We start from the raw sequence: 23,716 nt of genomic DNA, 5'->3' as shown, positions 1-23,716 counted from the left end.
AAAAATAAATTATAAGTATCAAGAATTTTATTTAAGAAAACCACTAACATCCAACTCTTTAAAAATAAATTTCGAAACTGTGTCAACACCCCAAGTATAAGCACATTCAACAAATTGGTGCATGGTTGTTTTATCTAAGAAAACAATAAAATAAAACTTAAAAGTATCAACCTGGTAGCAACTCAATTTTTTTTTAAACATTTCCCAAAACGGTATATGAAACTTTTCACAAATATTTGAAAATGTACGGCCAAAGAGCTTGTTAAATCTTTTTTAAATGAAAAGTTTGTAAAATCGATTTCTCATAAAAAAGATGGAAGTAGACATGATCAAACATAAATCATGATCGACACTATGATTGGATCATTTATATGATTCCATTCACGTGTGCAATGTATTAAATTCGTATTCGAAAATTATTGGATCAAATCAAAGCACCCAATCCGCTATGGGCCTAGCTACCAAATCCAAACTCAACCTAAATGTAAACATGTATCTAAATTGATAATTAAACGACCTAATAATTCTACCCAAACCTGGTCAATGACGGGCTAACTTGACATAACCTAGTCCATTGACAGCCGGTAGTTCATTTAACAAATTCAGATATAGAGTTTGAGAAATTATTAATAATTGCATATAAATTTAAATGTGGGGGCATTTTTGGTCTTCCACATTTACCAATGCTTTCACTAAAGTAGTGGTTGAAATATTATTTTCATATCTATTTTGGTCTTTCACCTTTTGGTGTCAACAAATGCCTATTTAGTCTGCCGTTGCTATAATAGCAAGGATTATTTCACAATTTTTATTTAACATATTGCAAAAGCTTTTTCATAATTTAAAAAAATAAATAAAAAGAAAGGTAATTTTGAAGATAACATAATACAAATATATTTTGGTAATTTTATAAAGATTAGAGGGGTTGTGGGATTTGTAACTAAAAATTTAAAATAAAGTAATTATAAAGATAATGTAATAGAAGGTTATTTTAGTAATTTTTTAAAACTAATAAACATTCTTATATCATATTGATTGCGAGATGAAGGTAGTTACACGTTCGAGAGACTGAGGTGGTTATAGGATCAATTTGGTAGATATAATCACGGCCGTTAGGTAATTAGTTGTCCATAGGGGATATTTTGGGCCGTTAGGTAATTAGTTGTCTGCCATTATTAAGTAATTTCCCTAAGAATTGGTGTGGCATTAGTAAAAGTTGGTGTGGCATTACTATCTCTCTAAACTAAATGATGACGGAGAAGAGAACTCAATCATTCGCTTATCCATCACTTGTAGCGAGAGAGAGAGAGAGAGAGATGGCCAATCTTCCTCTGTTTCTCCCCACCAAATTGAACTTCAGGAACATCTCTATAAAGGCTACATCCAACGGTCTCTCTTCTCTTCTTTTTCTCTCTACTGTATTTTCTTTCTGGGTTCTCGACTTCTCACTCTAACATAACCAGTTGATGGGTTTTAGGTTTTTTTTTTTTTTTCAATTTAAATTTGATTGGTTTTTCTTTAATTGCCCCCATTTTTGCTAAATTATGTATGTTGGTTTCAGGGATTCCTTTTAGTCCACCCAAATCTGGAGGTCCTGTGATTCTTGAAATTCCACTCGATAAGATACGAAGACCGCTCACACGTACGAGAGCTAACGATCCCGAGAAAGTAAAAGAGCTCATGGAGAGCATTCGAGTAATCGGGCTTCAAGTTCCCGTAAGTGCAACTAGTCATATTTTATTTGATTTGAATCTTATTTGTTCGATTTGCACAATATCTTATAGCTTTGTAAACTATGCTGGTTTTGATCAGGAATCATTCTAGCTATCTTTCACTATTTATTTGAATTTCTTATCAATTTATCTTTGATGAACTTATTAAAAGAGAGGGCAAATCCTAAAATTTCATTTTTATTACTCATGAGCACTATTACAAAATTTTCCAATTTAAATTTCCTTATTAATTTTTTATTTTTACTTATATTTTCTTTTTATTCACTTCCATCATTCTTGAGCTCCATAGGGTTGATCCTGTAGAATCTGAGGCATTTTTTTAAAGGGTACAAAATAAATCAAATTGGTTTTGATGAAAACTACTATGTAGAATCTTCGGTTTTTTATCTAAATATAAAGAAAAAGATAGGGCTTTTTTGGGAGGTTGAAGTTGGGGTGGGTTTTTGGGAAGAAACCAAAAAATATCGTTTGATTAAGTGCCAATTTTTTCTTTTTGAAACTTTCTCTGAATTGTAATCTTATTTAAAATGAACTGATTCCCCTGCCAAATAATTGCTGAAGCCAAACTTGGCTCCTATGCTTGGGAGAATTGTTGAAGTATGGCTCAAAAATCAATTAGGCCTGGTCCAAGTGTGTATTTTTTGGGTCGGTCCAAGGTAATATGGGTTGGGCTTGTAACTTATGTAAGTGGCCCACTTTGTGGTGCTTCTAAAAGAGGTTTGGTTTTCTTTTAGTTGTAAGTCTTAAGTCTTTTCTAGAGAAGAGGGTAAAGAAAGAGAGAAAACCCAAGAGAGAAGAGGTTTGAGAAGATTGAGATCTAGAAGAAGGTGAAGCTAAGTAGGCGTTTGGATAGGATTCCTTGGCTACTTCTGACTCTTGCGGGAGTTAGAAGTCGTTTGGATGCGTTTGGATGAACAACTCCTTCGAAGAGTTACTCCGCGCAAGAGCAAGAAATTACTCTTTGTGAAGAAGTCGAGAAAACCTATTTCTCAAAACTCATCTTGCGGGGAGTCAAAATCTAACGGTTCGTTTTACCAAAATACCCTTAACTTTATTAATTTTCTATGAAAATATTCCTAATTCATTTGCTCTTAAATCAAATGAAAGAAACATTTATTAATATTAAAAAAGAAATTTAAATTTTGAGTATAATGGATTTAAACACATTATATTAATATTTAATATTTAAAATATTATATTATATTATATTATATTATATTATATTATATTAATATTTATAGTTAAACACATTATGTTAATATTTAATATTTAAAATATTATATTATATTATATTAATATTTATAGTTAAAATATCAAAAGCAATATAGTTTGAAGGCATATTATGACACTAAAAGACAGTCTGTTAATTTTTTTTTTAAATTTTGAGTATAATGGATGTAAATACATTATATTAATATTTATTACATTATATTATATTAATATTTATAGTTAAAATGTCAAAAACAGTATAGTTTGAAGGCATATTATGACACTAAAAGACAGTCTGTCAAATTTTTTTTTTAATATTATGTCATATTATGTCAAAAACAGTCTGTCAATTTTTTTTTAAAATTTTGAGTATAATGGATTTAAACATATTATATTAATATTTAATATTTAAAATATTATATTATATTATATTAATATTTATAGTTAAAATATCAAAAACAATATAGTTTGAAGGCATATTATGACATTAAAAGATAAAAAACAGTAACTGGTATAATATAAGGGTATTCTGGTCTTTTTTCTAGAAGTCATGAGAAGTCAGTATGGTTCCCAAACAGACTTCCAGCACAAAAGTACTTCTGTCAGTACTTCACAGAGTTGATTGCCAAACGCCCTTCCTGCACAGAATTACTTTTCCAGCTCCTCCATAGAGTATTTCAGCTCCTATTCTTTGGAAGAGTAGTTCTGCTCCTGGTATCCAAACAGGCCCTAAGTGATAGAGATGACTCCTTGTATCACTTTGCCCCTTTTTTTCATAGTGAAATCGAGCTCCAACGCTCATACCTCGATGGACGTAACCTTTGGGTGAACCATGTAAAATCTCGTGTTGTGGGTATTGTGTTCTTATTCTTTCTTTGCGTGATTATTTTTTTTTTTTGCATTTGCTACTATTAGTTGGTTGTCTTTCATTGTTATTATCAAACAAGATCTTGGAAGGTATGTCATACAAGATGTTTGGTGAAATACCCAATAGGTGTTTGATCAAGTTACTAAGTGAGCTTTACAAGGTGTTCACATACACAATAAGTGGTATTAGAATCTAGGTTATCTAGGGTATTTGCAATGGCGGAAAATGGTACAATGATGATCGGAAATTTTGGTGGGGGTGAAGTTTGAGGTAAAGCCATTTGATGGAAAATTAAATCTTACATTGTAGCAAAAGAAGATGAGGAATATTTTTATCTAACAAGGGCTTCATAATTGCATTCGAGGCATTGAAGCGAAGCTGAAGAGCATGTCTAATGAGACAGGGGAGGAGTTGAATTTGAAGGCTATCATTTCCATTGAGTTGCATGTTTCCGATGTAGTTATGTACAATGTCATGGAACTAATTGAACTTGTTCAAGTGCTCAATGATTTCTTATTCCTCCTGCATCCTTAGGCCATAGAGTTGATCCTTAAGGAATAATTGGTTTATTGATAAAAAAAAATGTACACCGTCATGGAAGAAAAGACTGTAAAGGGAACATGGGATAAGCTTGAAAAGCATTACATGGGAAAGATTTTGTCAAACCAATTATTTCTTAAGGACCAACTCTATGGCTTAAGGATGCAGGAGAGACAAGAAATCATGGAGCACTTGAACACGTTCAATTGGTGTTTTAGCGATTTGTTGAAGGTAGAAGTGAAGTTTGAAGAAGACAAAGCATTGCTTTTGTTGAGATCACTTCCTAATTCTTTCAAATACTTTCAGATTACACTTATGTTTAGTAAGGAGATTCTCAAGCTTGAAGAGGTGGTTCAACATCTTATCTCTCACGTGACCATGAACAAGTCAAGTGAGAATGATGCTCTAGGGGAAGGACTCATTGCAAAGGATTTAAGTGAGTGAGGCCGAACAAAAGAGAAAGGAAAATCCGAAGGGAAAAATTCTAAATCCAAATCTAGAAGTAAAAAAGAAGTGAAATGCTACTATTATGGGAAGAAGGGACATTACAAAATAGATTGTAAAAGTACAAAACGGAGGTAAAAGAAGGGAAGAAAGCAGAGTCAAGCTCAGCGGTAAGCATAACATCGGAAAGCGATGGAGAGCTCTTAGCGGCATCTTCGGTAATCTCACTTCCAACTCTTGGATTTTAGATTTCGGGTGTACTTTCATGTGTTTCAATCGTGATTGGTTTGACTTCTATGAACCTCATGACAGTGGAGATATTTTAATGGGGTAATGATTCGGCCTGCAAAGTCATTGGAACGGGTACCGTGAAGATAAGAATGTATGTTGGGCTTGTTAGAACCTTGGTAGTGTGAGACACATACCGACACTCAAGAAGAATTTGCTATCCTTGGGTACACTTGACTCAAATGGGTGTTCTTTTTCGGTAAATGATGGAGCACTCAAGGTGTCTAAGGGATCCATGGTGATTATGAGAGGTGTGAAGCTTCCAAATAATCTTTACAAGCTTTCGGAGAACACAATTCCTGGTGGAGTTGCAATATCCACTGAAGAAAAAACAATACGAGAGTTACACCGGTGACACTTGTTGAAGGGTATTAGGGCATGCAAGTTAGAATTTTGCAAGTTTTGTGTCATGGGAAAGCAAAGTAAGGCGTCGTTCAAGGTTGCAAATAAAAGGATCAAGAGTAAGGGATTGCTAGACTACATTCATTCCGATGTGTGGGGGGCCACACCTACTAAATCAAAAGGTGGAGCTCGCTACTTTGTCACTTTCATGGATGATTTTTCAAGAAAGGTTTGGGTCTACTTTATGAAGGAAAAATCTGAGGTTTTTGCCCAGTTTGTGGAATGGAAAACCGAGGTAGAAAATCAAATGGAGAGAAAAATCAAATACTTGAGAAGCGACAATGGGGGTAAGTACAAAGATGACAAGTTCATGAAGTTTTGCAAAGAATAATGCATTTCATTGTGAAAAAAAAATCCTCAACAAAATGGCACGGCTGAGAGAATGAATTGAACTCTCATGGAGAGGGAGAGATGCGTAAGGCTACATGCGAGGTTGCCCGAATTATTTTGGACGGAATCGGTTAATCATGCTTGTTATTTGGTTAATCGATCACCATTTAAGCTACTTGAATTTAAATGTGCCGAAGAGGTATGAACGAACAAAGAAGTGGATTACTCTACATTGAAGGTTTTTGGATGCAAGGCATATGTTCTCATTCTTAGTGATGAGAAAAACAAGTTGCAATCAAAATCACTCGAGTGCATCTTCCTCGGATTCGAGAAGGAAGTGAAGGGATTCAAGCTTTAGGATCCGGTAAACAAAAAGAAAATCCTTAGTAGAGATGTGGTTTTTTATGAAGGTTCTATGAAAAATGAAGAATTCAAGAAAAATGATGGTCAAAAGTCGGTTATTGGTGGCAAGGTAGTTACTGAAATTCTTATTAGCACGGAGAAGACTATAAGGGAAGAATCTCAAATTCAATTTGAGAAGAGTAGCACATCTGATGGGGATGTACAACAACCAAAAATGGTTTATGATGAGCCTTCTAGCATAGCACAAGGAAGGCCAAGAAGAACCATCATATCACCTCAAAGGTATGGATGAGAAGATGAAGTGCACTTCGCACTAGTGGCAAGTGAGGGAGATCTCACTATATTGGTTACACGGGACAAGTTTGAGCATTGCTTAAACTTATTTAATCTCGTTGCTTGGTGAGATTGGAGGGCACCTACCCACTTAAGGTGCATAGAGATGGGAGATTTCTCATCAAGGTGGAGGTGTTATAAACACATTGAGGTTCCAACGTTTTCAAGGGTTGAAGAGTTTTTTCGCCAATGTGGAGATTGTTGAAGTGTGGCTCACAAATTAATTAGGCCCGGTCTAAGTGTGCATTTTTTAAGTCGGTCCAAGGTAATATGGGTTGGGCTTGTAACTTATGTAAGTAGCACACTTTGTGGTGCTTTTAAAGAGGTTTTGGTTTTCTTTTAGTTGTAAGTCTAACTCCAAGTCTAAGTCTTTTCTAGAGAAGAGAGTAGAGACAAAGAGAAAATCCAAGAGAGGAGAGGTTGAGAGGTTTGGGAAGATTGAGATCTAGAAAAAGGTGAAGCTAAGTGGTAGAGGTGACTCTTTGTATCGATTTGCCCCGTTTTCGTCATAGTGAAATCGAGTTCCAACGCTCATACCTCTATGGACATAGTCTTTAGGTGAACCACGTAAAATCTTGTGTTGTGGGTATTGTGTTCGTACTCTTTCTTTGTGTGATTGTTTATCTTCTTTGCATTTGTTACTATTAGTTGGGTTATCTTTCATTGCCATTATCAAACAAGGTCCTAAAAGGTGTGGCATACAAGATGTTTGGTGAAATACCTAATAGGTGTTTGATCAAATTACTTAGTGAACTTCACAAATGTGTTCACATACACAACAAGAATTGCCAATTTGGATTGTATGATTCTTTACCCTAGTCAGAAAAATTGCATGTTATTTGCATATGAATGCTGATTTGAAGAATTTTTGAAAGAATGGATAATTTGGCCATATTATTCAAAGGATCTTTTTTTTTTTTATACAAAAAACGGCCAAGTATTTTGCAAAATATGTTGATCCAGCCAAATTTTTTTTTTTTTTAATATTTTAAAATATGGGCATATACCAAGTTTCAATAATTATTTGTTTTTTATTTGTCAAAATCGTTGTATATTTTGGGGTCCCATTTGCTATTTACTTATTTGCCCATCATGTGAACCTACATTTAACACAAGGGCATAAAATTTAGTTTATGAAATTTTCTTGACGGCTTACATCCGATAATCATTTTCGTAAAAAAAAAAAATGTAATTACAAAAATTGGGCATATGGTCATTTTCGTAAACATAAAAAAAGGCTAGTTCAGTAATTTCGGCAATACATAGCTGTTTTAGTAACATCCCCTTGTTCAAATATACTATTTAAGTAGTACTTTTTAATAAATAATACAGTTCTTACTTTCTACAAAAGGTACCCTATTTTTACATGACCAGAGCCAAACTACTACTAATACCTTAAAGTGGATGCTAATTATCTTTAAAAAGAAAAGGTACCCTATTTTTACATGACCGAGTTTTTTGTAATTGATATTTTAAAAAGAAAATTTTTATAATTAAACTCAAGTTCATATCTGCTGGATAATTTACCCTGCCCCTTTTTGATTGAGTTTTGGCCATTTTAAATTATACCCGAACTTTTTGTATTGTACGTTTTATGTGTGCTAATTGTTAACTATGGTCTTTACGTGAACATTGTAGAATTTGAAAGCCATTTTTGAAAAGTATATGTGCCTAGAGAAGTTACAAATGATTTTGTTTTCATTGGAAAACCTACTGGTTTCCTAATATAAACAAATGGGGACGATTCTAATGAGTTATTTCCTTATTTTCTGAGTTCATGACAATCTTAAAGAAGAAAAACTGTTGCTTGAAGAAACATAAAACGAATCTCTGCTTTGTGAGTCTACTCATTTTCCGATGTAATCACTCTTTCATAAGAATAATTGTGGAAGATCCAATGGTCCTAACTAATGAAGCCAGTGAAATGGAAGTTCACTGATAAGTCTCAACATCTTCTTTGAATTTGAATATCTCTTTTTGAATTGTTAAGGGGATTTAATTAGGATCTTAATTAGGCTGCCTTGATCATGTAAGTTGATTCTCATTGAAGGCACGCTAAAATATCATTTCATTAAAGCGGTCGAGATGACCAACTAAAAGAAAGCTATAGACGAGAAGAAATCAAGGGCACACAATAGAACAGATTTGATCCCACCTCACCAAAATATTGCCAAAACAAAACTTGTTAGTCATTGGGATCTTTGTGGATGCTTGGTTCAGCATCTGCAATGAGGTCCCACTCAAATATTCAGAAGTCCTTGCAATATGAGGTGAATCAAGACAACTTGTTTTTTTGATAGGTACAAGTGAGGGATCCAGAAATTTTAGGGAATTAAAGAAATAAATGATAAAGAAGACAAAACTTTTCTTGACTTCTTATCATGCAAAACTTTACGAGAGGAGCACGATATAGAGTTGGGACCTTCCAATGATCCTCTATTCAATCTCTCTATGTATTCTTTTCCTCTTCCCTATCCAAATCGTGTCTCCTTCACTCCCTTTCTCCATCACTAACTCCCTTGCTTCATCCGAACCCTCTCCCTCTTACATCAATCTTAATGTGTCTCTTTTACTATCCATTGCAGTGGCATCTGGCTGCTTTTAGGCCTTACATGCTGACCAAATTTCGGTTAATTTTGAAGTTTCATGTCTTCACTGGAGATGGTGGTGTTGACACATTGCTATGTCTTGATGTTTTTGTTCCTTCCTCTTGGGTGGTGAGGCCCTGATTGTATCTATCTTGGTGTTGAGCATTCACTTTTGTTGATGTTTTACATGTGATGGATAAGGATCATGGTCTACCTAGATTAATTTTTAGGGAATTATAGTGACCCTCTTTGATGGATAAGGATCGTGGTCTACCTAGAATCTGGAAAGAAATTCGGTTAGAGAGTGGGGAAGGTGTTAAGCACTCTACTCTCTCCACCTTAAGGTGATTACCTTTTAACTTGGCCATTTTAAGTTCTTCAAAAATAAAGTGCAACATGCAACATGTGAGTGATGTGCAAAATTTAGTGAATGATTATGGATGAATGATGCATGATTGATGTAAGTGAATGTGTGCATGAGTGATGTGATGTGCAAGTGTAGTGTATGTGCATGGGATGTACCCCAACTTTATGTGGTGTTGATTCTAGAAAAGACATGAGGAATGGTGCCATTGAAAGGAATCTTCTATGGACATGTCTTGGTCTTTGAAATGCATGAATGCATTCATGTATGCAAGTGATGTTGACATAGGCCTTAGGGATATTCCACCAAAGGAAACACCTTCCTTGAACTTGAAAAATGGAATGGATGTGTGGAATGCTCCTTTTGGAAGGGGTATATTGTAGGTTGGAAATGTGATGGGAGTCCATTTCATAGATAGAAATGACCCACATCATCATTTCCATGTAAATAACAAAAAATGCATGAAAGTGATAAAAAGGTGGCTTCAGACTTGGTGGATCACCCTATGGAGAGGGACCCATATCATCATGGCCACATGAATGGGATGCATGCATGGAAATGTTCCTAGAATAATATGAAATATTGGTCAGGAATATAAGGGAGATGGTTTCATGAGAAGAGAACCTCCCTACTTTGGTTTTAGTTTTTTTTAATGAAAATGATGATGTTAAATAAGGACTTAGTAAGGATCACCTCGTTGAGAGAGATGTCCCATGTCACTTCCTCACCCTTGAGTGTGTGGGTGTGTGTAAGGTGTGCAAATGTCATGATGCAATGATGAAATAATGACAAGGGAACAAGAATGGTGCCATTCCCTAAGGAAAAAAGGCATCCAAAACCTGAATTCTTTCCATTGGGTTAATGAATTAGGGTTTCAACTCCCATCCCATCGACTAAGTCTCTTCATATGTCTTGCATGAGGTTTGGGTTTGATTTACTGAGTATGGAAGAGAGTTTCATGTTACATCTTATGATTTTATAGAAAAAGAAAGATTAAGAGGGTAGAAGAGGGATAAGGGGGTTACAAGTACTTAAAATAAACTAACTTAGAACCTATCTTGACCTTCGGTATGCTCCTTCCTTTTTCTTCTTCAAGTTTTAAAGGAATTTTGGGTGAAAAAAGCAAAAGAGAGTGGAAAAGAGGAAGAGAGGAAGTGGGAGAAAGGAGGGATTTGAGTAGAGTTGTGAGGCAATGAGAATGTGTGTCTTCAACTCAAAGGAGAGGCCCCCCTTTTATATAGTTTTGGGGTCACTTTTAGTAGTAAAATGGTCCAACCCTAGAAACAATTGAAAATGACATGTGATTTACATGGAATACCTTTTAGTTTTTCACTTTGTTGAGAGTAAAGAGGGGAATTGTCATGGGCCTCTAGATATAAACCATTTGGCCAAACCCATGTGGTCAATGCCATGTGACATGATTTTGGTGGTAGTGGAAAAAGTAAATTTTAGGTGAAAAGTGATTTTGGGATCATGAATAGTGGAAAGACATGTTGAAAGATGGTCTTGGTTCTTATGTAAATATCTTAAAAAGGACAAATGAATTTGTTCAAAAGTTGTCTTTTTAATGTGTGACATGTGGCAAAAATGATTAAGTACATGTACTTTAATTTTTTTATTTTTGACTTTTGGAGGGTAAAATGGTCTATTCAAATGTTTTTCAAAATATTCACATAGGTTTTAAGTATGTTTTTCTTTAATTTTCAATTTTAATAAGGGATATTATGGGGATTTATTACCTGAAGTCTTTTGGTGTTTGATCCACTATTGGATTTGGAATGATAATCTACCAATGATAAGCTTCCTTGAAGGGTGGGACCCTTGAGACTTTGTTAAGTGGTATAGCTTTTTGGGGAACAAAGGAGAGGATGCCATGTGTCCTTGGGCCTTTGGCCCTTTTTTAAGAAAAGATAAGACCCATGGGCCAAGTGGATTTGATTCGAGCTTTTGGTCTTTGCATTATTTAAATTTGAATATGGACTTGCTCTTCCCTAACTTTTGTCCTTGGGCCTTGTACCTTGATCTAGTTCCTGGAACCTTTTCCTCAGAGACACCCCAATTGTGGGAGCCCATTTAGAAAAAGGACTTTGTGAACTTGGTTAAGACCTTTGGTCAAAGTGCCAAACCCAAGGGAAAAATTTGGGAGGCATTTGAGTAAATCTCGTGTTCAAATTCAAATGTAAAGGCTAGACGCAAAACAAATCAATTTAGCCTATGGGCAAGTCCAAGTGTTTTGCAAAGAAACATGACAATCTCTCATTTACTCTCCCAAAATTAGGCCATTTGATAAAGTCTCATAGGTTGGGGAGGTTTATCATTACTTAAAATCTATTGGTGTGTCAACTACTGAAAGGCATTTTGGTGAAGAATCTCCATAATGCCCCTTACTAAATTGAAAAATTAAACAAAAACAAACCAAGGTCTAGGTCAATATCTTGAAAAGGGGTTCATAAACCATTTTATCCTCTAAAAGTAAAAAAAATCAACTTATATATACTTGGTCTTTTTTGCCACATGTCACACACTAAGGTCTTGCTTTTGAAATAATCCATTAGCCTTGCTTTTATAAGATATTTACATAAGGACCAATGTCACATTTCTACATGTCTCTCAACCATTTATGGTCTCGAAACCACTTTTCACCTGACACTTACTTTTTCCACCATCACCAAAATCGTTCCTAATGGCATTATCCGCATGAACTTTACCAAATGACCTAGTTTTAAAAGCTCATGACAATTCCCATCTTTGCCACTCAACAAAGATGGAAATCAAAGGATATTAAATATCCTCAACTATTCCCCTTTTTGCTCCCAACCACTTTTCATCTTACACTTACTTTTCCACCACCACTAAAATCTTGCCACATGGCATTGCCCCCCCCACTTGGACTTGCCAAGTGGCCCAGTTTTAGAAGCTCATGAAAATTTCTCTCTTTGCCTTCAACAAAGTTGGAAATCAAAGGATATTAAATGCAAAACTCATGTCATTTTCCAATGTTTTTAGGGGTATGCCTAAAAGTAACCCACAAACTCTATAAAAAGGGGCATCCCATTTGAGTTGGAGACTCTTGCTCTTTGCCTCAAAGTTCTCCCCAAACCTATATTCTCCAAGTTCTACGCAAATCCCTCCTCTCTCCCCCTCATACTTTCCATCTCTTTTACTTTCTTTGTTCCCGAAGTTCCTTTTGAAGACTTAAACGGGACGAAGAAAGAAGAGAGAAGAGAGAAGAGAGAAGAGAGAAGAGAGAAGAGAGAAGAGAGAAGAAGACTCAAGCAAGGTAGGTTTTATGATAGATTATTATTAAGTACTTGTATTAAATTTCTCTTTTATCCCCTTTAATTTATATTTTTTTGGAAAACCTTAGGATACGATGAGAAGTCATTTTCCAAACTCAGTTGATCAAGCTTAAACCTCATGCAAGGCGTGTGAGGAGGCTCAGTCGATGGGGTGGGAGTTGAAGTCTTAAATCAAGAATCCAATGGCAAGATGTCAAGAGTTAGATGCCTTTTGTTCCTTAGGGAATTATACCATTCTTGCTTCCTTCCCATCATTTTATTATATTCATTTGCACACCTTGCACACACAAACGCTCATTCATTTTTATGGAAAAAGATAAGGTAGGAAGTTCTCCTTTCATGAGACTTTCCCTAGTTCTTAGCCAATATCTATGCAGTCATGCACCCATATGGCAATGATGATAGGGGTTCTCCACCATAGGAGGATTAATCACCATGTTTCTAGCCTTTAGTTCATCTCATTCTAAGCATATTCACACGTTCCAATCACTCCATGGAAAGAAGCACGAAGGGTCCTAACAACAATGGGGATACCCTAAAATGTTCTTAGCCACATTAGCATCCCTCCTTAAGGAGCATTATACTCATTTACATGCATGTTTATGGAAAACCTAGGTTAAGGGCATATCTTCCAATGGGATTGTCCTCATCATCCTTTTCCAGCATCACACATATATTTGCATGCATGTTCATTAAAATGATAGGGCTCAAAAAAGAGACTTTCATCAATGAGATGCTAGCAAAGCCTATGCCAACGTCACAAGCAATGCAAATACATGCATTCCTAAGCCAAGAAGCATGGTTGAAATATCTTTATCCATGAAATGACTCATGTTACCTTGCTAAAATCGATAATCTTCTTTCAAGGGAACACTTCCTACATTTCATACACATAATGCATTTCTATTTCATTGTAAGATTTTTATAGTGGGCAAGTGTTATACATCACCTTAGGCCCATAGGTCCATACTAATTTGTGTCTGAAAATCAGACACCTTTTCGGCCAATCAGGGTTGTATGGGTAGTGATTGAAGGGACCATGAACATTTCAGAAGACTTTTGAGCACTTTGAAGATTCCAAAATTAGAAAAGGAGATGACTTGGAGTGCCAGAACAATAGAAGAAACAAATTAGAAGAATGCTGAATTCACTATAAGCACACAAAGAGGAAATTTTGTAATTTTCAAAATTTATTTCTTTTTAATTGTAAAGGCGATCTGTGTTTCCCATAAATAGAGGTACTTTGGTTTGAGGATCCGAAATTAAATAATTCTAAAAAGGGAAAACGCTGCCAATTTCATTCTAGAGCATTTTTTGGAGGAAGAATCAAGAAATTTTCTGCAAATTTACTTTGTCCAAGTGTTTGAGTACAGATCTAACTTGGTAAGACTTTGGTTTTCAATCTATTTGTTGAATTTAAACCTTTGAAACTAAATTCTAGTGTTGATTAATGGAATTAGGAACCCGATGTAAATTTCTTGTAGATTAAGTTAAGGTAACTGGATCCAAATTGGATCTAATCACCTCACCACTTGTAAAGATCTTTGACCTCTTCTCCTTGTGGTGGGAACAAGATAAAGAAATCAAGTTTTAATGTCTCCCTCCAATTTGGTTGCCTTGAGATGTCTCGAAATCAAGTTGATGCCTCAAATCTGTCCCAAAAGAGATCAAAACCAAAGGAGGGGGGATAACAAGTTAAAAGGATAAACACCTTGGGTAGAGAAAGTGAGGTGCCTAACACCTTCCACAATCTCTAACTGAATTCCCTTACCTAGAATCTAGGTAGACCACGATCCTTATCTATCAAGGCTCACTATAATTCCCTTAAAAAAATAATTTTCTTGAGAACTTTTTATGGGTGACCATTCACACCCTTTTCAAAGTTTGAATAGTGGCGATTCCAATCATAGTGGTAATGGGATTTTCCATGATCGAAGATCTGCTACACAATGGACAAAAGAATCAGGACATATTTGTGTATTCTCTATTCCATTGGGTACAAATGATATTATAATTTTTGGTTTCCCTTAATATAAAAAACAACTATTTTGATTTGTCCAGTTTTCTTTAATGGCAATCTTGAAGGGGAAGCATTGATATTATTTGAACAAGAAGGGTCTGCTCATTCACTTGGTCTCATTTCTTACATCATTTTTACATTCATTTATCTTTTCGTAGATCGATTCATTATCGATTTCATGGTTGGTAGCACTCAACTTTTAGAGGTAGAAAAACAATATAGTGGAGTTTGACCCCTTTTGATGTTTGTTAGTACATCTGGGACTGGAAGGAAATAAACAATACCAAATTTTTTTTTTTTTGGGGGGGGGGGGGTTGGGGGAAGAACTCTCTATTCAGGAGTTCATCATTAGTCTATTGGGTCCTACCTATTCTCTATTGTAGTAAATGTTTTGATGATTTTTGTTAACCAACCAACTACTCAAAAAGATCGATCTTTTGGAGAGGGGGAGAACTATGAATATAAGAGGGTCACGGGGCTTAATTGGGGTATGACACACCTGAGAGTAGAAGAAAATATACACTTAACACTCCCCCTCATCCATAAAGGAGGAAAGATTCAAACATGTGGCCTATACAGATCTAGCACTTTGATATGATGTTAACCAACCAACTACTCCAAAAGATTGATCTGCTGGAGAAGGGGAGAACTATGAGTATAAGAGGGTCACGAGGCTTAATTGGGTTATGACACACCGGAGTGGAGGAAAATATGCTCAACAATTTTAAGGGTTTCTTCTTTCAGGACTTTCTTTTTTTAGGTGAGAGCTGTAGATACATAAAGGTTTAGTGGTCCTAAACCTCAATGGTACATAGGTTTAGGAGTTGCCACAATTCAAAGAGTTTTAAAGTTTGAATGACCACCTAAAAAACAGAGTTTATAAATTCATTTTTTGATGAATTTAGTGACTCAAAATTGATCTAACCAAAAGATTGGGTAGGGAGGTTCGGTTGTAAGATTGAGAAGGTGTTAAGCATCCCATCCTACCCACCAAGTTGGTGGTTACCAAGGTTATAGCTACATGTAAAGACTTGGACTTTTGTTTGAAGAAATTTGGTGTCAGTATGATTGTAAGTGATAATGTATGTTGAGTGTTGTGTTATCTGCCTCTGCTCCTGGGTGTCACATGCTCACGTATCCTGTTTCAGTTCAATTTGTGACCCTCTTATATTCATTGTTACGCCTTCCCCATTAGATCGGTCTTTAGGGGTGAATGGTTGTCAACATGGTATCAAAGCGCTAGGTTCATATAGGTCACGGGTTCGAGTCTCCTCGAGGTAATTTTCCACCCTTATGGGTGAGGGGGAGTGTTGAGTGTTGTGTTATCCGCCTCTGCTCCCAGGTGTCACGTTCTCACATATCGTGCCCCAGTTCGACCCATGACCCTCTTGTATTCATAGTTGCACCTTCCCCATTAAATCAGTCTTTTGGGGTAAATGGTTGTCAACAATGTATTCATAAGAATCTAAGTGATTGCATATGTTATGTAGATGGAATGTTCCTATTAACTGGGATTTTAATGATTGCTTGGAGTTGGAAGTGTCAACCTAAAAAGATTGCACTCTTAATGACTAGCACTTTGATGATGCACGTTCTTATGAAAATGTACTCAAGGATGAGTTTATTCTTTTGTTGGTGAAGTTCTAGAGACAGTCCATGGTTGGGAATGCTCTTGAAAACCATTACCTATTTTGACCATATGAATGCATGCTAGATGTTCCCAAAGGAACTTATTATGTACTTAACAAACATGATGGTTCAACCCATAAAGAGGGTATACTCCTCAACCTTATTTTGCCAATAATGAGTTTTAAGCTATATGAATGATGCTTGTATGCTTTGCATGATTAACTATATAAAATATGCATGCATGCTCTCAAGGATCTTATTGAGTACTCAAAGGTATGGGGATCACCTCATAGAGGGTAAACTCCCTTATTCTTTTTTTCCTTGTCAAATGCTTACACTACGTGGATGTTGAGATAATTATATTACATGATGCATGCAAGGCTTCCAAGAAGCTTATTATGGACTTGAGATGGTGAGGATCATCCCATGAAGGGAGTATACTCTCAAGTCTCAACCCTTATCTTGCCCTTAAGTATGCTTATACTACATGATTGAGATGAGATAGACACTAAAATAAAGGAAGATAGACTGAGGGAGGTAGAAGAGGGATTGGAGGAATGCAAGTAATGTAAAAAAAAAAAAACTATATAATAATCCTACCTTGGTCTTGTTCTTCCGTTGGTTCTTCTTCTTCTCCTTCTTAGATCTCTAATGTTAGGTCTCAAGAGTGTATGAGAGGGAACTTGGACAGATTTTTGAGGTTTTTGAAGGTCTCAAAGAGAGAATTTGACAGAATTTTGAGAAGGAATGAGACTTGTCCCTTTTGCCTTGGAGAAGTCCTCCATTTATTGGTCTTTGGGAGACCCATGAGGATATAATAGTCCACAACCACAAGTTCAATTTAATCACATTAAACCCACATTGAATGACCTTGAATACCCTTGAGCAAAGAGGCCTTGATGGTCATTTACACCCTAATGATTCTTACCAATCACGATGATCTTGTGATAAGAGTGTAAATCTCCCTCAAAGTCTCTAGAGAATTCTTTGAGGGATACTCTTGTCCAAAGCCTTGAGGAGGGGCATAATTTAAATGGAAAACAAAGACAATGGCATAACTTTATCTGCACTTATAGGGGGCTTAAGGGTCAATTACCTTACATTGAATATCAACAAACTAAGGTTAGGATACTTAAAAAAAGAAAAAACAAACTAAGGTTAGGAAGGTAATTGCTCCTAAGTTCTAGAGAATTCTTTTGGGTGGGTAAAAGTGTCAATCCCTTAACCTTGATCAAATTATGTGGACTCCTTAGTGGAAGGTCTCAAAGGAGAGGGTCTTGAAGCTCAATTACCTTGCCTTGGGTCTCAACAAGTGAAGAATAGAAATGTAACTGGCTTTTGGGAGGGCCAAGGGTCAAAGCTAGAGGGCTTGCTTAATTACAAGAAAAAAAAAACCTTAATGCATGATAAATGAGGGTAGAGAAGGACACTCACCTTGAATTCTCTTGGCCAAAAAAGTATTAGGGAGGGTCTAGGTGTAAAAACACCTTAACAAATCTTTAGCAGAAGGGTGAGAAAACTAAGAAAAATAACAGAATAACAAACTGGTTCTTGCCTCAAGCTAAAATTATACTGGTCCTTTAGTTACCAACTACCTGAAGAGATGAGGTACCCACGGCATGAAGAAGGATTGGCCTGGTCCTTGGGTTACCCACGGACCATGTCAATCTTGGGCCTTTGAGGTGGGCTTCCATAGAAATGGGCTTCACTTGAAAATTTGAATGATTTCTGGGCCAAACCTTTTTCTACCAGATTCTTGGAGCTCTTGGGCTCAGTCTGTACAAATTGGTGTGTCTACAAGAGCTTCTATGTAATGAGGATTTGTCAGATTGAGGCCTTAATTGTCCTTAGATGTAATTTTCCTTTCTTGCATGACTTTTCTTTACTTTGTAGTTATGTCTTCTCGATCTCCTTTTTCTCGTCATCAATGAATTTGATATCTATAAAGGGGATTTTGATGCATATGATTTTGCAAAAACAAATGCATACTTTAAAAAAGAGTTGACATTTAATTACTGTCATTAGTGGAACAATTTGTAGAAGAGGTTTTTTTTTTTCTTTCTTGGGGGTGGGGGGGGCAATTTAAGGAAAAAAATCATTCACATGGAAAAACTGGGGGTAGAATGATAAGGTTAAAGGGTCATAAAAGAAAAAGAAGTCATATAACAAGCAAAGCACATACTTTCATAGAATTAGGGTAGTTTAGGGTAAAATAGCTATAATAAATATGCAGATAAGTAGGGTTTTAAAACTGATGGTATTCTAATAGAAGTGTGGAAATGCGTGGGAGTTAATGATTTTGTTGGCTTGTGGATACCTGATAATTGAAAGAGTGGAGAGGAGACTAACCACTTGAAAATAAACAAAGACATATATTTAAAGATGCGGACTTCACCTTTATCGGTAGCATCTTATCCACTATGTCTATACTTACCTCTTTTTTTTTTTCTTTCTATTTTGATGTCAATTGCTAAGAGGCTAGAAAGGTGAGTTAGGGAGTTTGGGATAAGTTTGTTGCCCTAAAGAGGTTGGCAGTCTGGGGATTAGTACGTAAACAAAATGAATTCAAATTCATTGGGAAATTCATCGTGTATATGGGGGGATTTGGAAATCCTTTGTTGGATAGTTTTTGATAGCGAATTTTGTTTGTGCGATGATGGATGGCATTTGGATCCCAACAATGTTTCTAGGGTTGTGAAGTATGGGAAGGTATGTCAAATCAATTACAATTTTATGGTTGTTATCGCTTCATGATGGATTGCTTTGAGATTTTGGAGGATCTTTGGTGTAGTGATGCACTCCTACCATAGGATTTTCCTTCGATTTGCACCATTTCTAATTGCAAATGAGCATCGGTTAATTAGTTCTTGGTTAGGGAATAGGGCCATACCTACCAGGCTCTTTAGACTTTAGTCTGAGGAGGCATCTTAATGATTTGGAGATGGACATAGTCACCTCATTGATCCACATGTATAGTCTTTGTATATATCTTGACATCGGATCATATGATCAGGAGATGGAGCACCAATGGGTGATTTTCAGTTTGCTCATTCTAAAGACACTTCTTTCAGTTTTTTGGGTATACCTTGAACAATGCTTTTCTTTCATTTGAGTTAGTTGTAAGCAGTCACCCCCCCTCCCTTCTCTCTCTCTCTCTCTCTCTCTCTCTCTCTCTCTTGTTTATTATTATTTTTCTTGGGGCCTATTGATCCTTGTTCCTTCATTCAATTCTGTCCATACCTTTGTTTTGTGTTGACTCGAATTTTTTCAAATCCACTCACTACCTCAATCCATGTCCCTTTTGGTCTTCCTTGAAATTTTAAAACCTATGAATAAATTCATTTTAAAGATAAGAAAAAAATCTTTTGAAGACTGCAAAGTACCGGATGAATTTTAGGACCAATATACAAGTACGAAAGAGACATACAAGTGGTCCAGCTCTATTTTTTGAGGAGGTTTTCTTACTTGGACATGATGGAGAAGTTCACATAAAAGATGAAGGATCTCCACATGGTCCTGTAGAGAGTTAATTTCATGTGTACTGGATAGAGTTCTTATTAGAGATAATTTGACATCATCAAGGACATCTATGAGGAAATCAAACTGGTGTGAGAACGAACAAGGATTTAAGACAAATGAGTTTACAATTACAAATTGGTTACACTAGAGACCTATGCTATTTCATATCATTTGCTTTAGTTAATGTGGTCTGTCATCCCTTGAACCCTGTGAAACTGCGGATTCCTCTTTGCATCTTTCCCATGAAGTGACAATTCATAGTTAAGAGTGGGTCTTAGCTGATAAGAATAGAGAGGGAATATATGCAAAATGTGAATTTTGGAGGCCGTTTTGGTGTTCAAGGGCTTTGAATAAGTCAGACCAAGAGAGAGTACGGAGCACAACTTTAGTAAGTTCAAGTATAGAGACGATTCATTAGTAAAAATTGATGACCTAAAATACCATGAAGTGGCCAATTCATTGTTCTATTATCCATAAGATTGGATAATTGAGGATGATGTATTCCTTAGTCTATAGAAATAAAAAATCTTTTAGAGTGGACATGTGCTTCGGTAGTGCTATCTGACCGCGACATACCCATCAAACTAAAGGGAAAATGTAACAAGACATCAATAAGACGTACAATACTTTACGAAGCTCAATGTTAGGCAACTAATCGCTAATGAGTGTAGTAGAGATATTTTATTGAGATGGATGAGTAAAAATACAGAGATTGGTAAAATAAAATAAAAAGAACATATTCATGAAAATGTTGTAACTTCAAAAGACGAATTATTTTTGGGAGACTAGCCAGAATCTAGCAAGAAAATAAGATTTTTCATTCTTTTTTTATTATATTATTTAATTTTTCTGATTTTTTAGAATAAAGAAAGAAAGAGAACGAATCAAAGTGGATTAACCTCGGAAACGGGTTGTTCACGACTTAAGAGGGAGAACAGAAATGAAAATGGGGGTCTAGAGCAAAAAAAATTATGATAAGAGATGATGAATTAATGATTGTGAGAAAATATCAAGCCTATGCTTCAAAATAGAAAGATAAACAACCAATCAAATAGCTTTTCATAAGGCTTCCTTCTAAAAGAATTTAACGCATCTTAATAAGTGCATTGGTTGTATCTATCGTGTTGTCGTGTTACATGACCCTACTTGAAAGATACATCTCTTTCAGTTATTTAAAATCTGATTCTATATGAATCTGTAGTGCAGTGTGCACCTCTATTTATATATCTCAATAACCTTTAAATTTGTTCCTTTATCTAATAATTATGCAGATTGATGTGCTCGAGGTTGACGGAGTATACTATGGTACGTTATCATTTGAACTGTTCATGAAGAATTAGAATTACTTAAAAACTCCCAATTTTTTTTTTGTCGGTTTCATTCTTTCTCATAACCTTTGATGCACCTCTCCTAGAACCAGTCTTTTTCTTTACTTCTACAGGTTTCTCTGGTTGTCATCGATACGAAGCTCATCAGCAACTAGGACTCCCGACAATTCGTTGTAAAATTCGACGTGGAACAAAAGAAACTCTCAGGTTGGTTTCATTTCTCTTGCCAATGCTCCTTCACTTCTACTAGCTGTCTTTCATTTCTCGATTCTGTCTTGCAGGCATCACCTTCGCTGAATTATACATAATCTGCTCAACAATTCATGGTTTGTGGGCTTTGGAGCGGGTTAGTAAGCAAAATCAAGAAACTGGTTAAATTGTATAATCTTGTTAATAGTATAGTATGTTCGTATTGGAGTTTGTATCTTTAAGTCTAAATCTCAATCTATACAAGAATGTATATATCATATATGATTTTTATAACCCATATCATGGGAATCTGTAAGAAAGTAAGCAGCTTCTCAAATTTCATAAGTTCAATTTTATATTTTGGTATACTCACCCAGTTTTAGGCTTATATATAGATTTTAAAATTAAATAATAAGTGGTAAAGTATTTTTTCTTCTATTTTATTGGTCTAATTTTTCATTAATAATATGCATATATTTTTTGGGTCCAGACTTGATATAACAAATACGTTTAGGGACCAGATCTAATATCTTAGGGCAGGTCTATTTGCACACACTGAAATGCCTCATTGCACCCACTTAAGTGATTTCTGTAAAAAAAATTTACCATTTTATTCTTGCATTTTTTCTAGTTTTACACACCATCACCTACCAAACAAAAACTCAAAATCCACTTATTTTTATTCATCATTTTTTGAGTTTTGTGAGAAGTTGAATCAATGAAGATTAGATTTTAGTATTTTGAATTGAAGAAGTTGAAATTTTTTTGGCAGTTTTGTTTAGTAGGTTTAAACTAAACTTGTTTTAGCAAATTAGGTAGGTACCTACCAAATAGGTTCAATAAGTATCTATTGAACAAAATTTTTTACCGACCATTGTAAAATCGATTTGATAGGTATTTACCAAATCTTATAAAACATATTCGATACCCCTATCAAACATAACTTTCTCTTGTGAACGGCTTTGATTCGATTGAAAGTGTTAATATAAGAAAAACAAGTAAGATCAAAGTTTAAAACTCTTATTGAGAAATCTTTCAAGATGCAAAGGAAAAAAAGAAATGAGAGAGAGAGAGAGAGATGATTCGATACCTTTAGGGGTATGCGATAAGTAATGGAGGTTAAAACATATTATTAGGTGTATACAAAGAAATATTGTAAAGTTAAGATGGATATAACAAGCAAGTGAGAGAAATGAGTCATTTCGGTGTGTGCAAATAGCCCCCACCCAATATCTTAACTTGATCTGAAATTCTAAATCATCAGCTATTCATGATTTGCATTAGAAGCCTAAATCTTTACTTATTTTTTAAATAAGTATAAATATTTTATTTCAATATAATTTATTTTTGTTTGTATTTATTTATTTATTTTTAATTTATTTTTAAAAATCATTATCATAAAAGATCATTATTCCCAATTTGGGTGGTTGAACAAGTCGTGATGAATCGTGATCCTTCAAATCTGCTCTCATTGTCTTGCAACATCTTTTTCATTCTTTCTCTTACCTTTTTGAAGCTTATACTTGTATTTTCCTTATAATGATCAGAGCTGTTATTCCAGTCACCCCTTTCAATGACTTCATTTCATTTTTATAGAAAACACTTGTCAAAATTCTTATAGAATGTTTTTTTCAAGGTAATAAAAAGGATCCATTTTGGGTATTTTTTTGAAAAAATTTATTTTGCTCACATAAAATTTACTTTGGGATTTCATAGAATCCTAGATCAACCAATCACACAAACCCATGGATATAGAGGGCATCCCCAATTCAAAATACTACTCTTGCTAGGGTTTGTGCAATTGGTTATCCAGGATTCTCTGTAATACGGGACGGATTTTTCTGTGAGTGAAAAATCTCTTATTTCATGAAATCCTATGATTCCAGCCTTATCTAAAAAATTTGGGGTTAGATGGAACGAATTTGATTCCTTTATTCAATTCTTAGGATTCATGTTAGGATTACATAATTCATAATTGAATTATATAGATTCAAAAGAACCAATCAATCAACTTAATCCCGTTTATCCAATTGACCCTAATTTATGTCGAGGGAGGTCTTTCTTCTTGCTCTCCCATATATTACATGTATTTTATATAAATACGATATTAATTTAATGTGTTCATGCACTGAACGGGCTAAAAACTATTACGAGTGGTAGAAAAGGTTAGGTTGAGCTTTTTAAGCTTAAATCAATTCTAGCTGGAAACATTTGGAGGAAAATAGATATTTTTGATGCACATATGGAAGAATGATTTTCTGAAAAAAAAA

General features: G+C 35.2%; 1 protein-coding gene across 1 annotated transcript; it reads left to right on the top strand.

Moving 5' to 3' along the window:
* Positions 1-1,226: 1,226 nt before the first annotated feature.
* SRX (sulfiredoxin) lies at positions 1,227-21,812 on the top strand. The gene is made up of 5 exons (XM_086441688.1): positions 1,227-1,389; positions 1,562-1,716; positions 21,201-21,234; positions 21,371-21,464; positions 21,539-21,812. The coding sequence occupies exons 1-5, from the start codon at positions 1,248-1,250 to the stop codon at positions 21,552-21,554; spliced, it is 441 nt and encodes a 146-aa protein (XP_086297814.1). The 5' UTR covers positions 1,227-1,247; the 3' UTR covers positions 21,555-21,812.
* The last annotated feature ends 1,904 nt before the right edge of the window (positions 21,813-23,716 follow it).

This window comes from Akebia trifoliata, chromosome 1 (assembly GCF_017979445.1).
Source record: "Akebia trifoliata isolate Shusen 1 chromosome 1, ASM1797944v1, whole genome shotgun sequence".
Classification (NCBI taxonomy): Eukaryota; Viridiplantae; Streptophyta; class Magnoliopsida; order Ranunculales; family Lardizabalaceae; genus Akebia; species Akebia trifoliata.
Note: the sequence above shows the minus strand (reverse complement) of the source record. Positions and strands in the feature narration are given on the sequence as shown.